The 19,065-nt window shown below is 34.6% G+C and overlaps 3 protein-coding genes and 3 long non-coding RNA genes across 7 annotated transcripts in view; 3 read left to right on the forward strand and 3 right to left on the reverse strand.

Annotated features, from left to right (window-relative positions):
- LOC123318419 (leucine-rich repeat serine/threonine-protein kinase 1) overlaps positions 1 to 3,970 on the forward strand; it is a 73,285-nt gene extending 69,315 nt beyond the window's left edge. The window contains exon 30 of the mRNA XM_044905031.1: positions 3,011 to 3,970. Coding sequence (XP_044760966.1) covers positions 3,011 to 3,367 — 357 coding nt within the window. The 3' untranslated portion in view covers positions 3,368 to 3,970. The remainder of the gene's footprint in view (positions 1 to 3,010) is intronic.
- A 2,155-nt stretch (positions 3,971 to 6,125) lies between these two features.
- LOC123318923 lies at positions 6,126 to 7,210 on the reverse strand. Its single transcript, XR_006538415.1, has 3 exons — positions 6,923 to 7,210; positions 6,569 to 6,853; positions 6,126 to 6,511 (listed from the first exon to the last, which is right to left on the reverse strand). It is a non-coding gene; the product is annotated as an uncharacterized LOC123318923 (long non-coding RNA).
- Positions 7,211 to 12,098: 4,888 nt separating this feature from the next.
- LOC123319107 lies at positions 12,099 to 12,810 on the reverse strand. Its single transcript, XR_006538449.1, has 2 exons — positions 12,607 to 12,810; positions 12,099 to 12,488 (listed from the first exon to the last, which is right to left on the reverse strand). It is a non-coding gene; the product is annotated as an uncharacterized LOC123319107 (long non-coding RNA).
- A 1,400-nt stretch (positions 12,811 to 14,210) lies between these two features.
- On the reverse strand, positions 14,211 to 15,000 carry LOC123319108. The gene is made up of 3 exons (XR_006538450.1): positions 14,537 to 15,000; positions 14,304 to 14,466; positions 14,211 to 14,226 (listed from the first exon to the last, which is right to left on the reverse strand). It is a non-coding gene; the product is annotated as an uncharacterized LOC123319108 (long non-coding RNA).
- A 121-nt stretch (positions 15,001 to 15,121) lies between these two features.
- On the forward strand, positions 15,122 to 16,534 carry LOC123319106 (dehydrogenase/reductase SDR family member 4). Its single transcript, XM_044905956.1, has 3 exons — positions 15,122 to 15,594; positions 15,649 to 15,930; positions 15,985 to 16,534. Exons 1-3 carry the CDS (start codon positions 15,354 to 15,356, stop codon positions 16,281 to 16,283), a joined length of 822 nt encoding a protein of 273 aa, XP_044761891.1. The 5' UTR covers positions 15,122 to 15,353; the 3' UTR covers positions 16,284 to 16,534.
- Positions 16,535 to 17,149: 615 nt separating this feature from the next.
- On the forward strand, positions 17,150 to 18,694 carry LOC123319164 (3-hydroxyisobutyryl-CoA hydrolase, mitochondrial). 2 transcript variants are annotated; one of them, XM_044906024.1, is made up of 3 exons: positions 17,150 to 17,327; positions 17,436 to 18,426; positions 18,479 to 18,694. In XM_044906024.1, exons 2-3 carry the CDS (start codon positions 17,505 to 17,507, stop codon positions 18,613 to 18,615), a joined length of 1,059 nt encoding a protein of 352 aa, XP_044761959.1. In that variant the 5' UTR covers positions 17,150 to 17,327; positions 17,436 to 17,504; the 3' UTR covers positions 18,616 to 18,694. The 2 variants fall into 2 exon arrangements, with proteins under 2 accessions (XP_044761959.1, XP_044761958.1); XM_044906023.1 differs by having other exon boundaries at positions 17,151 to 17,383.
- Positions 18,695 to 19,065: the final 371 nt, after the last annotated feature.

A 19,065-nucleotide genomic window follows, 5' to 3' on the forward strand; every position in this document is an offset into this window, starting at 1 on the left:
CATAAGATTCAGTCTAGTTCTATTAGTTGACAAAAATTCTTGATTCCCTATAGGGGGCACAGCAACATTTTGATATAAATTCATTGCTTTTTCTTCTCCTCTTGAAGGAAGTAGTCCTTCATTTTCATTACAAGTTATGTTAAAAAAATGTGGACTTAATCATTGCTTGTGTAGTATCTCTACTTTTAATATTCTCATTGAAGAAGCTGAGAATCCTCGCTTCCAAATGCCTCCCTTTTCACTGAATTTCTTGTTCTTATCAGTGATTTTTTGAATAAGACCTGCGCTTCATTTTGAACTTCCCGTAAAGAAGTAATTAAGTAAGGCTTCATAGGATACCCACCGTCTCTTAGAATTAGGCTACCCTCAAAATCACCTCTTTCAACCTTTCTCAATACGTGTGAATCATGGCCTGAACTTTGTCATCTTACCACTATGTCTATAAATGTTAGATCTGAGTCTGCCATTGATTGAAAATATCAGCATTTTCGCCACCAGCAGACTGTATTTTTACATGAGTATAGTCTATTGCTCCAATACACCTCGGAAAATGAGCAATACCAAAAAATTTTCGCCTAAGTTCTCATATTTTATCATCATGTGGTATATGTATATAGTTAGGTTTTGGTGGTGCAATGGCTTCACCAACTCTTTTTACACTTCTTGCTCACCTTGCTCACAGCTTCAAAATATCCTGCAATTCTTAGGAATGACCCGCTGAAATATTTCTGAAACCCAGATCGACATATCCCTCAAAATAATTCCTCCTAGCTCCAAATTTTCTGTGTCTCACTGTTTCCTCATCATTTATATGAGTATTCACATCATAATCATCCACGATATTCATAAATAATAACTAATAACCACCCAATATATGTGAAACACTTCCGAACCAGTAATCTCGAAGAAATGTTGAATTATCTCCGTGTTAAAAATTGGAGTAATTTTTAACCCATCTCTACACTCGATGTACATCTCTATCATCTCAGTGACTGCGTTTATCGTTACATGCTTCTGTGAACGTAACCTTTAAATCGCTGTCAATCAGCTGTTCAAAAAAAAACCGGTGGAACCTGTTGAATCTGCTCAATTCAATTCATCCTCTTTAGATTCTTCGTTCGTTCAAGTGAATTGGAACTTGGTCTAAATTCTTAACGTGATTTTTAGTGCACTCTCAACTTTTTTCAATCAGCTCAAATCTAATAATATTATTTTATATTATACTAATCAATCGATCAACATCTCAAAAAGGTACAGTATTTTTTCACTCAACAAAAAATGTAATCATTTTTTGCATGTGTCACGTTAGAATATCACTCTACATAATTTTTCTCTCAACATTCACTCCATCGCTATGCATTTTCCCACAATTACATTTGCAATATTCTGCTCTACATCTCTCTATCTTATTTGCATGTATATTTTCTCAATTTTCTCCAAATCTCTCAATCAACCACGTGCTCAATGTACCTAACTGCTTCAACCCTCTCAAAATGCATCGATATTTCATTCACAGTGAATCACATCACCTCAACAATCACTCACATTTTAATTTCTCTAATTTTAGCACCAAGTTCACATTTCACACCACTCTATTAGAAGCTTATATACTTGTATTCACTCTCATTTTGTATATATGTCATCTCAGATTAACTTTACACCTCTTACGATCAGACTTCTCAGGCCTCTTAAGTTTCAGGTACCTCTACGCTCAAGTTGGACACTTCGAAGGCTTCTCATAGACCAGATCGAAATCCATCTCACTACACTCAGCACTCCGAACAAAGGAATACACTCAATTAACTCTCTTGGACAGACTGGTTTGTGATAACGCTCGAAGAGGTCCAACCTGATTTCAACTCAATAAGTATAATTTACTATAAACTTTTGCATGTCTCTATTACCTGAAACTTATGATACCTTATTTCTATTCTCTAACGTTATGAACTGCTCTTCTTGTTTCATCTCAATTATGAATACTATTCATTAATTCTTTCTACGTTTACAATATTTCATTTCTCTACATTGCATTTGTAACATAACTCACCTCAATTTATGTACTCTCATACAACACCTTCTGCTTTTCTAATAGATTTGCTATTCCTGTAAGCGTTGGTAATCATCTCTATACATTACATTTGTAACACAACTCACCTCAATTTATATACTCTCATAAAACACCTTCTGCTTTTCTAATAGATTTGCTATTCCTGTAAGCGTTGGTAATCATCTCTCTCTCATTCTGTCTCATTACATCTGTCTCAATACATTACATATCTCTAACTTCTCAAGTTGTCACTGCAACCTTCTGTTTTTCTGATAGCGAGACAGTTTATGAAATCGTAAACTCTATCACTGTAAACGTTGTGCTTGCATGATAACACTCTCATCAATTCATAACTATCAAGCTCAATTATTATGCAACTCAAAATACATAAACACGTTTTGATGCAAATCTATCTCAATTCTCTCAATTCTTATCAAATACATAATAATTGATCTTGTTACTCGATACATGAAATTCACTCAACCTGCTCTTTCTCTCAAGCAAATACAACGTTGATTTTCTCATTGAAACATTACTCTCAAATTCTCTCAATAACTTCTCAATACTTGTAAATAGGTTCACTCTGTTTAGATGTTGTATATAATTTTACTTCATGCGAGTGTCTATTTATTGTGTGACGTGTTTGATATACAATAAAGATTTTATTTTACCATCTCCAACTCAATCATTTGGTAACAGTCCACTTTTAAGTAATTGCCAAAAATCTCAACACCCAGATTTTTGAACACTCCGATAGAACTCAAAATATGTTATCTCACGAAAATTCTATGTCCAGATAACTCAGTTAATTATGAAATTTCCGGGGTTAAGTCCACAACAAGTTAACTTTAGGTCAAACGATAAACCACACTTTGTGAAACAGAATTTTCGATTTAACCACTGGTCACTACATAACTTTGGGTTAACCATATATTGTGTATAGTGTCTTTATTTTTATTGTAGGTTTCAAGCATGGCAATCTTGGATAGCGATATTTACATTGGAACTACCTGGGGATGCATCATAGTGGCGGAAAGTTGTTCACTTAGACCAATAACTATCTTCAGACCATACGAAGAAGAAGTCAGGGCAATCGTGCCCCTGTCCTTTTCTAAGAGCACAGGATCAGAGCGAAAAGATCCACTGATAGCTACGATTGGTAGGGGATACAGGAATTTACTAACTAGATACACTGACGTTCAGATAAATAATCTGAACAGCTTAACAAGTCCGATTATAAATAAAAACTCTAATAATTTACCGACAAATCAAAATATGTTTGTGTTGTTGTGGAGGGCGAAGGGGTGGAATGCTGTTTGAAGCTTCTGCGGAGCTTCTGAGACAGAAACGGTCAATTTTGGCGTCGTACGAATAGTTTTTAAAATTATGTATTTATTAATTATTGTTTTACCACAAATTACGAATTAAAATGTACTGATGGAAATAACCAAATATTTACACTCTTACTTCTGTGAATCTGATGTAATTTTAAGTTCACACTTGATATTAGCGACAATATATTTTTGCATTAGTGAACAATTGTGATTTTCAAGCATAACGCTGCTCGTTTAGAGTGAACTGATTGGTGTTCAATGTAAGAATTATTTTTGACAGATGATTTCGAGGTTATAATTTCAGAAACAATCAAATAAATTGCCCCTTGTTTGTGACTTTGTAGCATTTGTAAATTAATTGGGAAAAATCATAGGAATAGTTATGCTATGTAAATAATATTCTGCACCACAAGATTTTGATGAGGCTAAAATGTTTTTTTTTTACCTATCCGACTATGATTTATTATTCAATACATAACGATATTCATGCCGCTGTTATTCATCTGTCTCTTGAATTTTACATGATCTGTGATTATTTCTTGTCATTTATTGTTTCTTTTGTTGAAATTAAAATGAATAGTAAAAAGTATAACGTGAAACTTTTTTTTTATGTTTGTCCGTTCGGGGAAAGGGAAACTTAGGCCACCTAGTTTGTGCCGTCAACGGAAATTTGAAGTCCGTATATTCTTATTTTAAACTACTGAAGAGTAAACTCCGATGGAAACACATCAGCTGGATTCGTGAAGAGGCAGCAGCTGGTAATTTCCTGTATCTGTTATGGAGCATTTGTATCGACCGTCACATGTATAGAACAGGCACAAGTAAAAACAAAAATATTTACATTCATTCATTGCTGTATCCCGTTACCCGAAATAAATTCACAAAAAGACAAAAAAACGGTGCGAACAGACTAATAATTTCTTAGGGCTAATTGCGATTGTGTGCCCTCCTGTGACTGAAGAGACCCAACCGTGACCTACAGATCCTTCCACACTCCGGGCATGGATAGTCACCAACCAGATCTGGCCGCAGTATCCTTCTCGAGTCTCTATTATAACTGTGTCGCATTGTTTTCGCACAAAGGTTAACTACCTATGCTACACCACTGCTTACGAACCTATAGTTCTGTCAGCACGCTTGACATCGCCACCTTCTACGTCATCGCCCTTCCACTCGGTTTTGAATAGATTAAATGCAATAAACAACGTGGCTATGGTGGTCCATAGCAGAGCTAATATGGGTGGAAGAATGTTCTATCGCCCACGAATTTGCGGTAACTCATTTCACTCATTTATTGTATTATGAATTGTACTTTGTTCGCCAAATCGAATGTAAATTGTGAGTTCATGCTCGTTTTTCTGAGGGACCACTTTCTTGAAAAAAGCTACTACAACTACAGCCGAAAGTGACCAAGTGGTTCCAGAACAGGGACCCCTAGCTAACCTAATTTTAGGTGAAGAAAATTACCAAGCAAAAGAATAATTGAGAAATCATCTTTTGTTTTCAAAGTTAGTTGAATTGTTATATCCATCAGATGCCTCGTTCCAGAATCGCATCTTTTCCATCTGTTACGTCAATACCGTCCAATCAGAGCGTAGATCTACGTCTATCTACGAATCAGAGCAAAGTCTGCTCGCTCTCTTTCCTCCGAGATGTAATTCTGTAACTCTACTACTGATCACTAAATTAACAAAATACTCAAATGAGTTAAACATTCAACTGACCCATAGACTAATAATAAAAATATTAATCAATGCGCTGAAGGTGATGCGCTGGATATTCGGCCAGTGCTCACCCAGAGTTAGAAAGCGCATGAAGTGGACAATGTCCATGAATGATACTATTGTGAGCATATATAACACCATCACGGTATTAGGATAGAACACAAACAATTATAGAAAAAGGCTCCATGAGGAATTCTCAGAGATATAGAAGGGGGGAGATTGAGCTTCAAGCTGCGCGAACTGGCTAAAATTGAAGGCCGCCATTTGTCAGGAAATATATACAGCACCGCCTAAAAGTGATAGCATGTGGCAAGAGTTATATACAGGGGCACGTAAAATTCAGAATTTGAATGTTATGATTTCGTTGATAACAGTACTTGAAATTATGAGATTTCGTTCAATTCGTTTCTTATTTCTTCAGTACAATACAAAATGAATACCAAAAATGTCAACGAAGGAAAAAATTTTTTGTTTTATGTATTCTGGTGAATATAATGAGATGTCCAAATATTGAACATATCATCTAAACCAATGAATCCTTTTGAATTATATTCAAGCGTTTGTAACCAACGATGAATTTTAATTTAATTGTCTTTTCGTCTTTTCTAAATAGGTAACGTTTTCAAAATAAAATCCATGATTTCGAAGATTCTAGCAATTTGGTCTTATGGGGTAGTTTGATATATATAGACTTCGAAGCGTCACCAATATTTGGTTTGTTCCAGAATCGCTTCTTTTCACTACTGTTCCCTAATTACGATCAGAGGAAAGTAACCTGAAAAATTGCTCGCCCACTTTCCTTCGAGATGCAATTCTGGAACTCTGCTTTTAAGTTTTAATTTTTATTTTCTGTTTCTAAGGAAACACGATTTTTTCAATCTGAAGGACACTAAATTTTTTGCACAAAGTGGATAAATTGATCTGATATTTTTTATTGGAAGTAAGACATGATATGATGAAAGCTAACAAGTCGATAAATTTTTCAGTAGCTACTGGCATTAAATATATAAAAGAAAAAAACATTTTTCTATTCATTTTATTTATACAATATTGTATATCCAGTATCGATTGCTGCATAAAATCAACTGATGAAGTCTTCTAATTGCAGAACCTTGAATTTTTCAGTATAAACTTTCTACAGATTGAATATTCTAATTTTAAAATGAGATCTGGCAACATTTTTCACTAAAAGAAAGCCATAACGTCTTCCAATCACTGAAAAATATAAAAAATGTTCTTTCAAGGAAGGGAACAAAGCATCAACTCGATCATAAAATTTTTGCGATTGAATTGTTGCAAATGCTTCGAGAAAATTTTCATCTCTTGAAACTCTATTTTCAGTTGAAATCATCAAATTCCTGATTGATATATCGTTATAATTCCATATGATGGTACATGAAGTCCCTCTGAAACAAACAAAAAATAAAATCATCTCAGTTTCATATTAAATTATCTCATCTTACCTTGATTTTTGAAGAATATTACAATTCCCTCAAGACTGGAACTTTTAGGGTCACAGTATCATTCTCTACATTTTTTAAATGTCTCTTCATCAATGTGGCACTGAATCAAAAGATTTCTCCCAATGATGGGCAGCATTTTCAGGAATACGTTGATCTTGTCTCAAAAAGTCCATCACTTCTTTCATGTGTTGTATTTTATTTTTAAGAGACTTAATTGTATAATTTCCTTCTATATGGAGTTTTTTCAATTCGAGGAGTCTTTTCATCAATTTTGAAGGAGAAATACTGAAACAAGTTTAAAAAATTTGTAAATCTATCAAAGATATTCAAAAATTGATATAATTGGGAACTTACCTATAATTGTGAAGTAAGCCATCGTAAATATCCTGCTATTCAGCGAAAAAAGCTAATAAAACCACACGAATCCGCTGAATATCACCAAAAATACGTTCATATTTGTTATTATTGTTTACATTCTTTTGACTTGACAGCAGGCAATGGCAGCTAAATGACAAGAATATTCACTAAATTGTTAGACCGTGATCATAATACCGTGCTATGACCTGACAAATGGCGGACCCACTTTTGTCCCATGAAAATAGGATGCGCAGTGGTCGAAGCTCAATCTCCCCCCTTCTATATCTCTGGGAATTCTGCAACGCCTTCCCAAATCTCAATGTCACCATAAAGTAAGTCAAATCGGTGTGTTCTGTGAATGTCACTGAACAATGAGTGGCAGACCAGTACCGCGTAATTTTGAGAAATGAACTTATACCAATGGCCCGAATCGACGCAAAAACAAGAACTTCAGAGTCAGCTAGCCATGGAGTACACCACCAACGCCCCAGATGCCTGGGCAACAACAGCCTGAAGAAATTGATAGTGAAAGTCCATCTTGCAACGCGGGTGAGCCAGGTGTGACTCAACACCAGGGGTGTGCTCCGCGGACAAGTCGACTATTACATGAGGAGATACGTTGCCGAATTGGAAGGAACATTCGGCATTCGGATTCATTGAATAGCCCCTTCCCGACTAAATACATCCAAGAAACTGTAATAATCGACATCTTGAATAAGGACGCTTTATCTGAGTACCTACAGAATGGAAGTTCATTGGAATATCTGCATCTAGTTTGTAACGATACTTGATTGTTTTCAATAAAAATCAAGTCTCGTTTTAAATGTCCGTTTCCCTGAATTTTCCAGTTGAAGCAATGCAACACCGTCTGATGGAGATTTCAGTTTTAATATAGTTATTCCGTTTCATTTTAGAAATATATTTCAGATCCTGAAAAATTAAATTCCGCCGTTATAATCTAAAACAAAGAAAAAGTGTCTTTCTGCATTCGGCGTTGTTTTTCCGTCACAAAAACACACCGAATTCAGCATAAAAACAACGTGGACTGCAGATAACGACAGTTTCTTTTACCGATAAAGAAATAACCGCCATCGGGAATATTTCTGCTGGGGAGAATATTCGAGAATACAGAATTTTTGGATGCAATTTTGATCACATGACCTTCCACATGTACATGTTGGAAAGTTGATAAATAGGGCCGCACAACCAGACGAACGTCATTCATTCTTTATTCGGTATTCTTTATTGATTCATTATTCACTGTTCGGCGATTATTCTATCTTGATTCATTAATTCTTTCTTTATTCGTGATTCTTTATTCTGTTATTCTTCCTATTAGAGTTTTTCTTCTCTCTAAGTGGTGGTGTGACCGTACCGGAACAAACTGTAAGTCTTTTCTTGATACCGCATACTTCGTGATTCAAAGTTGCATTCTTTTATTTGTTTAATTGTGTTAATCCCTATTGTTAATCCCCCTGTTTAACGCAGACTTCTGTCGCCTGGTTCTCTGGTGAACCAAGACCAATCGACAGAAGTCTCGAAGTCGTTCCACTGGTAATGCTTGGCGTGTACACCCAAGATTGCCACGGAAAGACCACAGTAACCTATCCCATTCTACCCCTGTTGTGTTCCGTTTAGATTTCCCGTTTACCGCAGACTTCTGTCGCCTGGCTATCTGGTGACGGAAACCAATCGGCAGAGGTCTCGAAGTTTTTCTGCTGGTAATCACAGATTACAGAGAATCTCTGTAATCTATGCTGGTAATGCTTGGCGTGTACACCCAAGGTTGCCACGGAGAGACCACAATAAACTTTCCCGTTATCCTGAAAATTGTTGCATTGTGTCACCTGCATCAACCCCGTCCCGTTTATTGAATAGTTTCAATCATAGAGTGTCTCTGGTTCAATTCTGATTGGCCTATACACTGGAAATATTTGAAAGTGCTCGGGATCAAACCCCATTGCTAAATTAACCGATTACAAAGACTTGGATCTTTCTGAGACACCCGGTTTCTGTAAATTTTGTATAAACCCCGTACATCCTTTATTGTCTCAGAAGGAATCGAAGTAACCGCTATTGATTATTTTTTTCTTTAATGCCTGATAGTTTGACTGAATACAATTATTAATTTGAATATTCTTTAATTCATTAATTTCACTGTGTTGAGTTTGAATTTCTGATCACCGTGACAAGTTAATTATTGCATTTCTGTTTTCCTCATTTTTGAACTTGGTCATCAGCTGTATATATTTCTTGACTTGGAAATAACTGTATGGTTCACAGTAATTTAGATTATTGTAATAAATTCGGTTTTAAAGTACTTGTTATCGCTACCACCTTAGATATTAGATAACCCCGAACTCTGTTTCCGTCTAGTAGGTACCTGGGAGGGTTTGCTATTCCTCCCTATTGAAAGAATAGCTGGCGCTCGAGATTAAACCCTTTTGCGAACTAAACCCGTTACAAGTTTTTTACTGTGCGGCGCTAACAACAATAAAAACCATAGGGGTAAAAATTCGCCGAACGAACAACGGATGGTCCAAGATTACACAAATTACACGCGCCACCGTGACAGAAAGGCTAAGAAGAGACATTAGACGACTGACGAAGTATTTGAAGGGAAATCACGGAAGGGAAAGCTACCGAAGAAATCGTAGATAGAAACAGGACACACACAGAACGAGAGACGAAGAATGCCACAGCTCACTACTGCCTCTGACGTAGAATGTTTTTAAGAGAACAGTTCTGAAATCAAAATTTTCGTAAGTGAATACAGACAAAATGTAATGTGTTCAAATTTTGAAAAAATATTTTTCGGTTTATTTGAGTTATAAGAATTTCAATGACATAAATTTAGAAATTTAGGAAAATAGCCAATTGTTGACAGTTGACACTCTAGTCCACTCTTATGACCCCCAAAGCCCCAAATACCCGAAAATTGGATAAGAAAAAGGAGGACTTTTTTGACATTTCTCAATTTCATTTTTCCATTCGTCCAAGGAGATATAGATCCTTGCATTCGTCGTTGAATCACAAATGTCATCTGTGGGACGAAGCACAAGTGTCATCTGTGAGCGAAGCATAAGTGTCACCCACAGAACACTAATATACAAGAAGTGAAAACTCCTAAGCAAAGATTATAGAGTTAGGAAGATAGGAAACCGCCTCATATCGCTAGTACTAAAAAGCGTATACGTTTTGGCCTGTGTTGCACACAATTGAAAATCAGATGGCGCTGAAATCGTACTGTCAAACTGTTGAATAACAGTTTTCTATTTGATATTTGAAGGGCGCGAAATTCGAATTCTGTTTCTCAAAAAAAGGGCGCGAAATTCGAATTCTATTCCTTTTATTGAATTCGAGTAGACTTGGTCGAAACCAGAAAAAACATCCTGAACGACAAAACAAAAATAGGCCTTTGTTTTGTGATCAAGATGTTTTTTTCATCTAAACATTGTTGTGAATCAATTAATATTAATGAAATACTGTGTTAGATTTGCTATACTTTTTATTTGAAATATATAGAAAAAATTGAAGATTGTACATGGTGTATTCAAAGGTCAGGCTTTTTTTTAACGGAAGGTACAATTGGTGAAAATAATTCACCGTTGAAAACATCCTGTACACAAATATTTGCGCTCTGAATATAGGACACAACAGAACATGGTGAAATGTTATATATCAAAGGTGTAATTCTACACAATACCTACATTTTTTTCCAATTAATAGAATCAGTTGAATTTGTAAAATTTTTATCAGAAATTAATATGAACAAATATTCGATACAACATATCTCAAGAATTCTTTTACATATTAGTTACAGAATTTTCAGAACCACAATTAAAAACAAATTTACATGGGTGTAACCTGTATGTCGGTAAAGATATGTAAGAATAACAAGTCAACTCCAAAATGCAAATAACTTCACTAATAACATGAATTGCATATCAACATAATAATACATATATCCAGCTGTAAATGATAAAATTCATTGATAAATTGAAATACGTGTATCTATTCTAATGTATAAAATTGTAGTGTAAGAGCCTAGGAGTACAAGTGCATTTTATTTGGTTTTGAGAAAATCAGATTTAAAGTTAAAAATTATTCCCAAATTCGACCTGTTGGTTTCTCTAGTACTTTGTATTGCTCTGTCTTTTTCACTTGAAGTTTTGGACTTACTCTTTTATACCATCCTCAGCTTGTCTCACCACTCACTCACTTACTCATAGACAACGTGGTGATCGCCAAAGTGCAACTCTTCACATAGACTAATTTCATCGTACATCAGAGAACAAATTCCTTTTTTCTGCTCAGTATTTTGGAGATGCAACCTCAAAGAATCTATAATGACTCTACGTATTCCAGGAGAAACTTTTTTACTGCAGTTCACCAAGTCAATGTCTGGACATACTGAAAATCCTATTCACTTCAGAGTACTGAAAATAAAAATCAATCAATATCAGAGTCACATTGTACGAGTTTCAATACTTACGTTCAAATATTTATGGTAAATTCAAAAAACTTATATTCGGAGAATCTCTTGTACTACAGTTTTCACAGTTCCTCACTATACAATAATTTCCATAAGACATTTTGAGCAAAGATATTTTTCTTTGATTTTGAAGTTTTCACTAAGGAAATACACAAAAAACTCTAATAATAAACGACTAAAATGAACTAAATAAACGACGAGCGGAAAGAGAATCAAAACAAAACGGCCATGTTTCTTCAAATCTTACAAAAGTCAAATTATGTTTCTCCAAATGGCCGTCGAATAAATATTTTAACCATTCTTGGCATCTTAGTACAACAATTGAACCACCAGGTGGCGCTACCGCAAGTGTATACGCTTGGTTTCCTATCTTCCTAACTCTATAATCTTTGCTCCTAAGTAATTTGTGGCAACACCAAATGTCATTTACTTAGACTTCCCTAATCTAAGGTCATTTATATGCCGCCATATTTGGTTGTGGAAGTAGATATTAAATGGCGGGAATTTTGAATTTACAGGCGTACCCTACCTACATACATACATACTTTTCGTTGTTTTCACCTTCATTGTAAATTTACAGCTTCTACCATTAATATTGAAAACAGATTTGGAATTCATGATAGAAGCTGTAAATTTACATTACATAAAAAATAACATCAAGGTAGGACAGAGTTAGAATTTCAGCAATTTATTTATTTTTCATAAAAATTCTATAAACAGTATTTTCCAGAGGAGCACATTTATATATCAGTCAGCCAAATGCCAATACATATTGAGGATGAAATATATCAAACAATATGGTATTTGAGAAGAAATAGAATTGTTGATCGTAAAACCTGTTTCCCATATAAAATCTCAGTATGAGCAGAGGAAATGGAAATCAAGTAACATCCACATATATGTATGATACAAAAAATCCACGATAAAAACCTCAGCAAAAATCTGTCCCTATAAAAGCTTAGTTATATTGAATTCATTCACATAATGAGCTAATTAAATTATCGAGCCGGCTCTTTCATTGTGATAAATTTTCTTGTTCCCTTGAACATCTCGGAATTGAAATCATTTCTGAAACAAAAAAAAGAGAATTAAGATAGAGAAAGCTTAGTAAATAACATAATAACAAAGTGATTGATGTTGAATTGGAATGATAGGAAATTCAGAGATCAAAAATAGCTCAACCTACCTAATTACGAGAATCAGAATAGATGAAAATAATATTCAACATTCGGTCGTTCGTAAGTTACATCTCCTTGAATCTGCACTAGAATCTCCTAAATAATCCGCCTCGTTATGTAGTAGGGAAGTAATTTTTCAGTTAAATAATGAAATGTGAATCTTGAAAACATGATTTTTGAAACGTCAACAGGTTGTCAATCAAAAGAATTAGGTTAATTTGGTTTTGACATTGAACTAAAGAAAGAAATGGAAGGGACTCTCGGGTCAGCAAAAGTGAGGCCGACTGAAATAGACAATTGGATGTATATCTTTCTCTCTCTATACTTGCGCAAGGAGAGATAACCTATTAAAGTTTGAATTTAAATTTTTGACGTTTCGTTTTTCTGATTTGAATCGTATTTTTTATCAAATCAGGACGTTTTCTGAGTTGATTATTCGATCATAGATAACCTATATGCGATGTAAATTATATTTTTCATAGTTGTGTAGAAGGAATTTAATAATTTTTTTGCCAAATACCTGCAACAATGAGATGGGGATATCTGAAATTTTGGACTCGTTTCTCGAACTGTGATGATTGAAATCATATTTTTCATCAATTCAAGACGTTTTCTGAGTTAATTTTGCGATGTTGATCATATTTTTCAGAGCAGTGCAGACGGAATTTAATAAGTCTTTTTTTGTGTGAAAATAACAGAAATTTGTTCATTTTAACTAGATTAGTATATTGTGAAAGAATATAATCATGTGAAATTCATCAAGGTTCTAATCTACATGTTGAACATACATATTTTCCTTTTACTATACTGAATTTTAAGTTAATTAAGGAGCGTTGTCCAAAAAAAAACAAGTGTCAATTCTTTCTATATTTTTATTATAAACAATATATATAATAGTTTACATATATCTTCAGTAATAGTCTACAATGAAAAAGAAAATTATTGATTTCAAATAATTCAAATTCACTCGAAAACTTACATGCGCTCTGCTTCTCATCGGATTTGATTAGATTAGATGGATCTTCGTTTGCAATTAATATTACAAATGGTGTCGACAGTAATAAACAAATATAAAATATCACAGTGGTAACAACATGCATACAAACACAATAAAAATAAAAAACAATCCTCATCACATATTCTTTCTCGGTAAGAACTCTTCTATAGAATATATAGTTTCATTTAAAAGCAACCTTTTCACTTCTCTCTTAAAGTTCATCAAGGACTTGTCATGAAACTGGAAAGTTTATTATATAGTTTGGGGCCCCAGAAGTCCATGCCCTAGTGTATGCGCTTCAGATGGTGCACTGGCATCTGCAAGGAGTCTTTATTTCTTGTTTCATATGCATGATTTATAGAATTGGTCGGAAAGTTCTTCCACTTCTGATGAACATAACACAGTGAGTTGTATATGAAGAGTGATGGAACTGTAAGTATTCCATGATCCTTGAATGTCTTGGGATATTATTGAATACACTTGGTACAGCATCAAGTTTCAATATTTTTCTTGTATAACTTGGATTATGAAGGTAATCTTCACATATTCTACTATACTTTGAGGAATACCAATTTTCCCTTCCTACAGCAGTAATCCAAAGTTCAAAATATCTTTGCGTTTAAAAGGAAACCTAAAATAAAGTAATATATAATGCTTTTGAAGTCGCAAAAAGGGATCTCATAATGAAAATATTTAAAATAGACCTACCTGTGGAAACTCTTTGGCTCATTTTTGTTCGGGTCATTGGAGCATCCTTTAGCAACTTGTTACAACCATCGTTGTAACAAGAGTCTGAAATTTACCAATTTTGCGTGACTGCAAACAGTACTGATGTTGATGGGGACAACAATGATTTGAGAAACACAAAAACCTATAAAATACTTTCTCTACAACTTTATACCACAAATTTACAAACAACTTCAATTCTGAAGATTACTTACTTTGATTTTTTTTTTAACTGTCCAGTTAATATCGAAAGAGGTCTTCTCAGACAGTTTCAACCCTTTTAATTCCCTCGGGTGGCCAGGTAAAGGTAATCTATCCCTTCACTAGATCCATATTTCTCAGAAACCGAAAATCCAGATACTTAAAGGTTTTCGAGTGGGATTCGGAGATTCCCCGATTTATTTGAGTTTTTTCAAGTTTCAAGCGAATATTAATCGTGAGTTTTAGCATTCTGAACACTTTTAGATCTCTTTCCAATTGAACACAACCGAAATCATCCCAAAAACTAATTTAAACTGAATAATCAACAAAACCGTCAGCTGATTGATGTAAACAAAACATCTAAAAGAGAGAGAAGGGATACCCACCAATAGTCTTTCTCTCTCCCACACTTTTGGACACACTTTCGACCGATTTGCTGAACTGCGGGTCCCTTCCATTTCTTTCTTTAGTTCAATGGGTTTTGACTGTCACTTCAACCGGAAATTCATGTCGGCCATATTTGGTTGTAGATTGGATCATAGAAGAGGGAGTTTCACCCCCCTGGTGTCACCTATGTGACGATCGATGATTTACATCAAATTTACATTTTACATTGACCTATGATCGGGATTTCAAAGTCAAGTTTTCGTATTTTGTTTGTGGGCTTAGATTATTCTCTAGTCTAAGTTTACTGGTATTCCCATTCTAGATACAATAAGAAAGAGGCCACGTATTATTTTTTCAAATAGAACAGCAATTGATAAGAATTTGTTTTCATTCTTCATGGCTTATCAGATCTAAGAATATAACTTTCATATTGCATTCTATAATATGCTGCAATCCAGGTTTCTCCTCAATTGTGCTATTCAAATGAAAAAGATGAGTTCTAATGCGTTGTGCAGCCGTTTAAATGGCAGAGTGGCTATAGTCACAGCATCAACAGAAGGTATCGGCTTTGCTATAGCCCAAAGATTAGCTAGGGAAGGAGCCAAAGTTGTTGTGAGTAGTAGAAAAGAAAAAAACGTGGAGAAAGCTGTAAATGAATTGAAGAAAGAGGGATTGAATGTAACTGGTTGGAGGAGATATATAGAATTATCGAACAACTTTTATTACTTTTAACTTTTAGGGGTAGTTTGTCATGTATCTAAAGCAGAAGACCGAAGAAAACTCTTTATGGAATCAGAAAAGTTGGGTGGGCTTGATATTTTGGTGTCTAATGCTGCTGTGAATCCAGAAATTGGTGGAGTTTTGGATGCCAGTGAAACAGCCTGGGATAAGATTTTTGATGTAAATGTCAAGTCATCTTTTCTCTTGGCCAAGGAAGCTTTGCCTCAAATCAGGAAGAGCAAGTTTGGTAGAATAGTGTTTGTTTCCTCAATTGCTGCCTATGCACCCTTAGACGTGTTGGGTAAGGCTTAATGGAATTGCATTTTGATTCCTTTAAAACAACTTATTATTGAAGGTGCTTATTCCGTCAGTAAAACAGCTCTTTTGGGTTTGACCAAAGCTGCTGCAAATCAGTTGGCAACAGAGAATATTACGGTGAACTGCGTAGCACCTGGTGTGGTTCAAACAAAATTTGCCAGCACCCTTACTGAATCTGAAGCAACTAGGGAAGAAGTTTTAAAAAGGATACCTCTAGGAAGACTGGGTGTTCCTGATGATATCAGTGGAATCGTTGCTCTTCTTGTTTCTGATGATGGCTCCTACATAACTGGAGAAACTATTGTTGCTGCTGGAGGAATGATTTCCCACTTATAAACAGCTCCATCTCAAAATCCATCATTGCTTTAAAATCATTAATTCAGACCGTTTTTTTTTTCAAATGTATTTTTGGGGGTAATAAGAAGAATTTTATATTGATATCAACGAAAGTATCAAGAGCACAAGAGAGTTATTTCTAAATGTCTCATTTTATTTCTTTAAGTTTTTTATACTTCTTTGGTTTGATTGTAAATTTAAAAATCTGTCAATATTTTTGACAAATATATATTATATATAACTGGTTGGTAGATTTTCGAATTACTTTTTTCTATTAATCAAAAAAAAAATATATATAGCTTGAATTTTCAAACACAGTAAAGAAAATAGCCAATATTTTTCCCATTCAAGACTACCCACAGAACACAAGTAAACCAAGGAGATATAGCATATTCCTATATCTTTTTGCAAATATACTACCTATGGTCGGAGGGTCGAGGGTCTCTCTCTCTACCCTCCACTATCCATAAACAAAGGAAGTGGTACTACCACAGCCACACATATGTCTCTGTGCAGAGGCTGTAAGCAGCTGAGATACTACAAATTTTGAGGTTTATGGCAGAGTATGAACCTCAGAGCAATACAAATTTATTGATTTATAATGTACAGAACATGTATATAATCTTTGATATGACTGCACAGATTTAATACTTAAAAAATTTCGAATCTCCCGCCTTGTGCCTGTCCTGATTGAATTTTTCATGGAGAAAATTATCAAAGATATTACTGTGTAATATCTTTGATAAAATCCGTTTGAGAATCATTCTAGAGAATGCATAGAGAAAGTCTATGAGAGGATGTGAACAATCGATAGCAGAGACAACTGTTGTCTCTGATCGATAGAATCGTTTTCACACAAGTACTTTCCTGTTTCCTGCAACAAACAACACTTGTACCTAACCTGACATTGAACTTCGAACCCGCATATATTTATTTTATCTTACAGAAAGAAATAATCAACTTTCGGATTAAGTAATAGAAGAAACTTTCATATTGAGGGGAAAAAATACTATTGGTCATTCGACATTATCCTATAAGCAGAACGTATGTAATTTTCATCATTTAATTTTCTGGAAAAGTGGTGGTAGTAATTCAAAATGGTAATATTTTTAGGTATTTTCACCTAAAAATCTTATAACTATTTAATTTCAGCTTCCTATTAGTCTGTTTATTACAAACCTAACGAAAAGCCCTAAAGTTTCAAGTGTTACCTTACGAAAAATGAGTACAGAAGTTCCAGACGTTATTCTCGAAGAAATTAATAATAAGGGTATTATCACCCTCAATAGACCGAAAGTTCTAAATGCATTGAATCTGTCTATGGTGAAAAAAATCGTTCCAGCACTCAAGAAATGGGAAAAAGATGGAAAAATATGTGTTATTATAAAAGGTGCCGGAGAAAAATCGTTCTGTGCTGGGGGCGATGTTAAGAACATAGTATTGGATGGGATGAAGGGTGGTAAATTAGGCCACGAGTTTTTTCGGGAAGAATACGCTATGAACGGGTTGATTGGGAATTATAGTATACCTTATGTGGCTTTTATTGATGGAATCGTTATGGGCGGTGGGGTAGGTTTATCAGTTCATGGAAAATATAGAGTAGCCACTGAGAGATCTTTGTTTGCTATGCCTGAGACTCAAATTGGACTTTTTCCTGATGTTGGTGGGTCTTACTTTCTACCTCGACTAAAAGGAAAATTAGGGCTATATTTGGCTTTAACTGGTGAAAGATTAAAAGGTGCAGATTTAATGAAAGCTAAAATAGCAACACACTTCACAACATCTGATAAATTACATGATTTGGAAAAAACATTACTCAGCTGCAGTACTGCGGTTGAAGTAGAAAAAACTTTGGATCATTTTAATGTGGAAGATAACAAACCTTTTCTGTTAGAACCTTTCATAAATAAAATTGATTCTCATTTCTCTGCAAACACAGTTGAAGAAATTTTCAACAGATTAGAAAAAGATGGATCAGATTGGGCAATGAAAACTTTGGAAACATTAAGAAAGATGTCCCCAACAAGTTTGAAAGTTACTCACAAAATTATTAATGAGGGAGCTAAATTGACTTTGGCAGAAGCTTTGCAAGTCGAGTATCGTGTGGCTATAGGCTGCTTATCTCAGCATGATTTTTACGAGGGTAAGTGTTTTATGTTTTGCCCAGATTGTTCCCTTAGGTTTCATTCTTTTAGGTGTAAGAGCTTTGCTGATTGATAAGGATCAAAAACCAAAATGGAAACCTAGTACATTAGAAGAAGTTACTGATGATATTGTTAGTAGACATTTCAATAGATTATCAGAAGACAAAGAACTGAAACATAAATTATGATGATTTAATTAATATGGGGCTGTGGAATTAATCTCGTATATTTTTTATTATACATTAAACAAATATAAAGTGAAGGGCGTTCAGTTCTCTTTCTTTTTGTTAGTAAATGAGATTCCTTCCTTTAGTTTCTTCAGAAAATGGTGGAATTTAAAAATTTTCTATATGAATATATCACAGAACATAAACATATGGAATATGTGGAATATATGGAAAACATATGGAATATATGTATAGGGAAATCTTTGTCTTGTACATACAGGGTGGCCATTTGAAAACGAAACAGACAAGATTACAGACGAAATAAATTTTTTCGATAGAAATGCTTGGACAGGTCGATTTCTGTTTCGAGGGGGACAACTTAAGATGTAGGTTACGGACGCATAGCGCTTCAACCCTTGCTACTACAACCCTTACCCCCAATTTCTGAATAGGGAAGATGGGGTGAGTGAT

The sequence above is a fragment of the Coccinella septempunctata genome, chromosome 8 (assembly GCF_907165205.1).
Source record: "Coccinella septempunctata chromosome 8, icCocSept1.1, whole genome shotgun sequence".
In the NCBI taxonomy this organism is placed as follows: domain Eukaryota; kingdom Metazoa; phylum Arthropoda; class Insecta; order Coleoptera; family Coccinellidae; genus Coccinella; species Coccinella septempunctata.

Bases quoted from the DNA above. Each gene is read 5' to 3' on its own strand.
- LOC123319164 (XM_044906023.1), top strand. The intron at 18,427-18,478 runs GTAAGTGTTTTA...TCATTCTTTTAG, and splicing joins TCAGCATGATTTTTACGAGG to GTGTAAGAGCTTTGCTGATT.
- LOC123319106 (XM_044905956.1), top strand. From the start codon at position 15,354: ATGCTGCAATCCAGGTTTCTCCTCAATTGTGCTATTCAAATGAAAAAG. The intron at 15,595-15,648 runs GTTGGAGGAGAT...TTTAACTTTTAG, and splicing joins AGAGGGATTGAATGTAACTG to GGGTAGTTTGTCATGTATCT. The intron at 15,931-15,984 runs GTAAGGCTTAAT...TTATTATTGAAG, and splicing joins TGCACCCTTAGACGTGTTGG to GTGCTTATTCCGTCAGTAAA.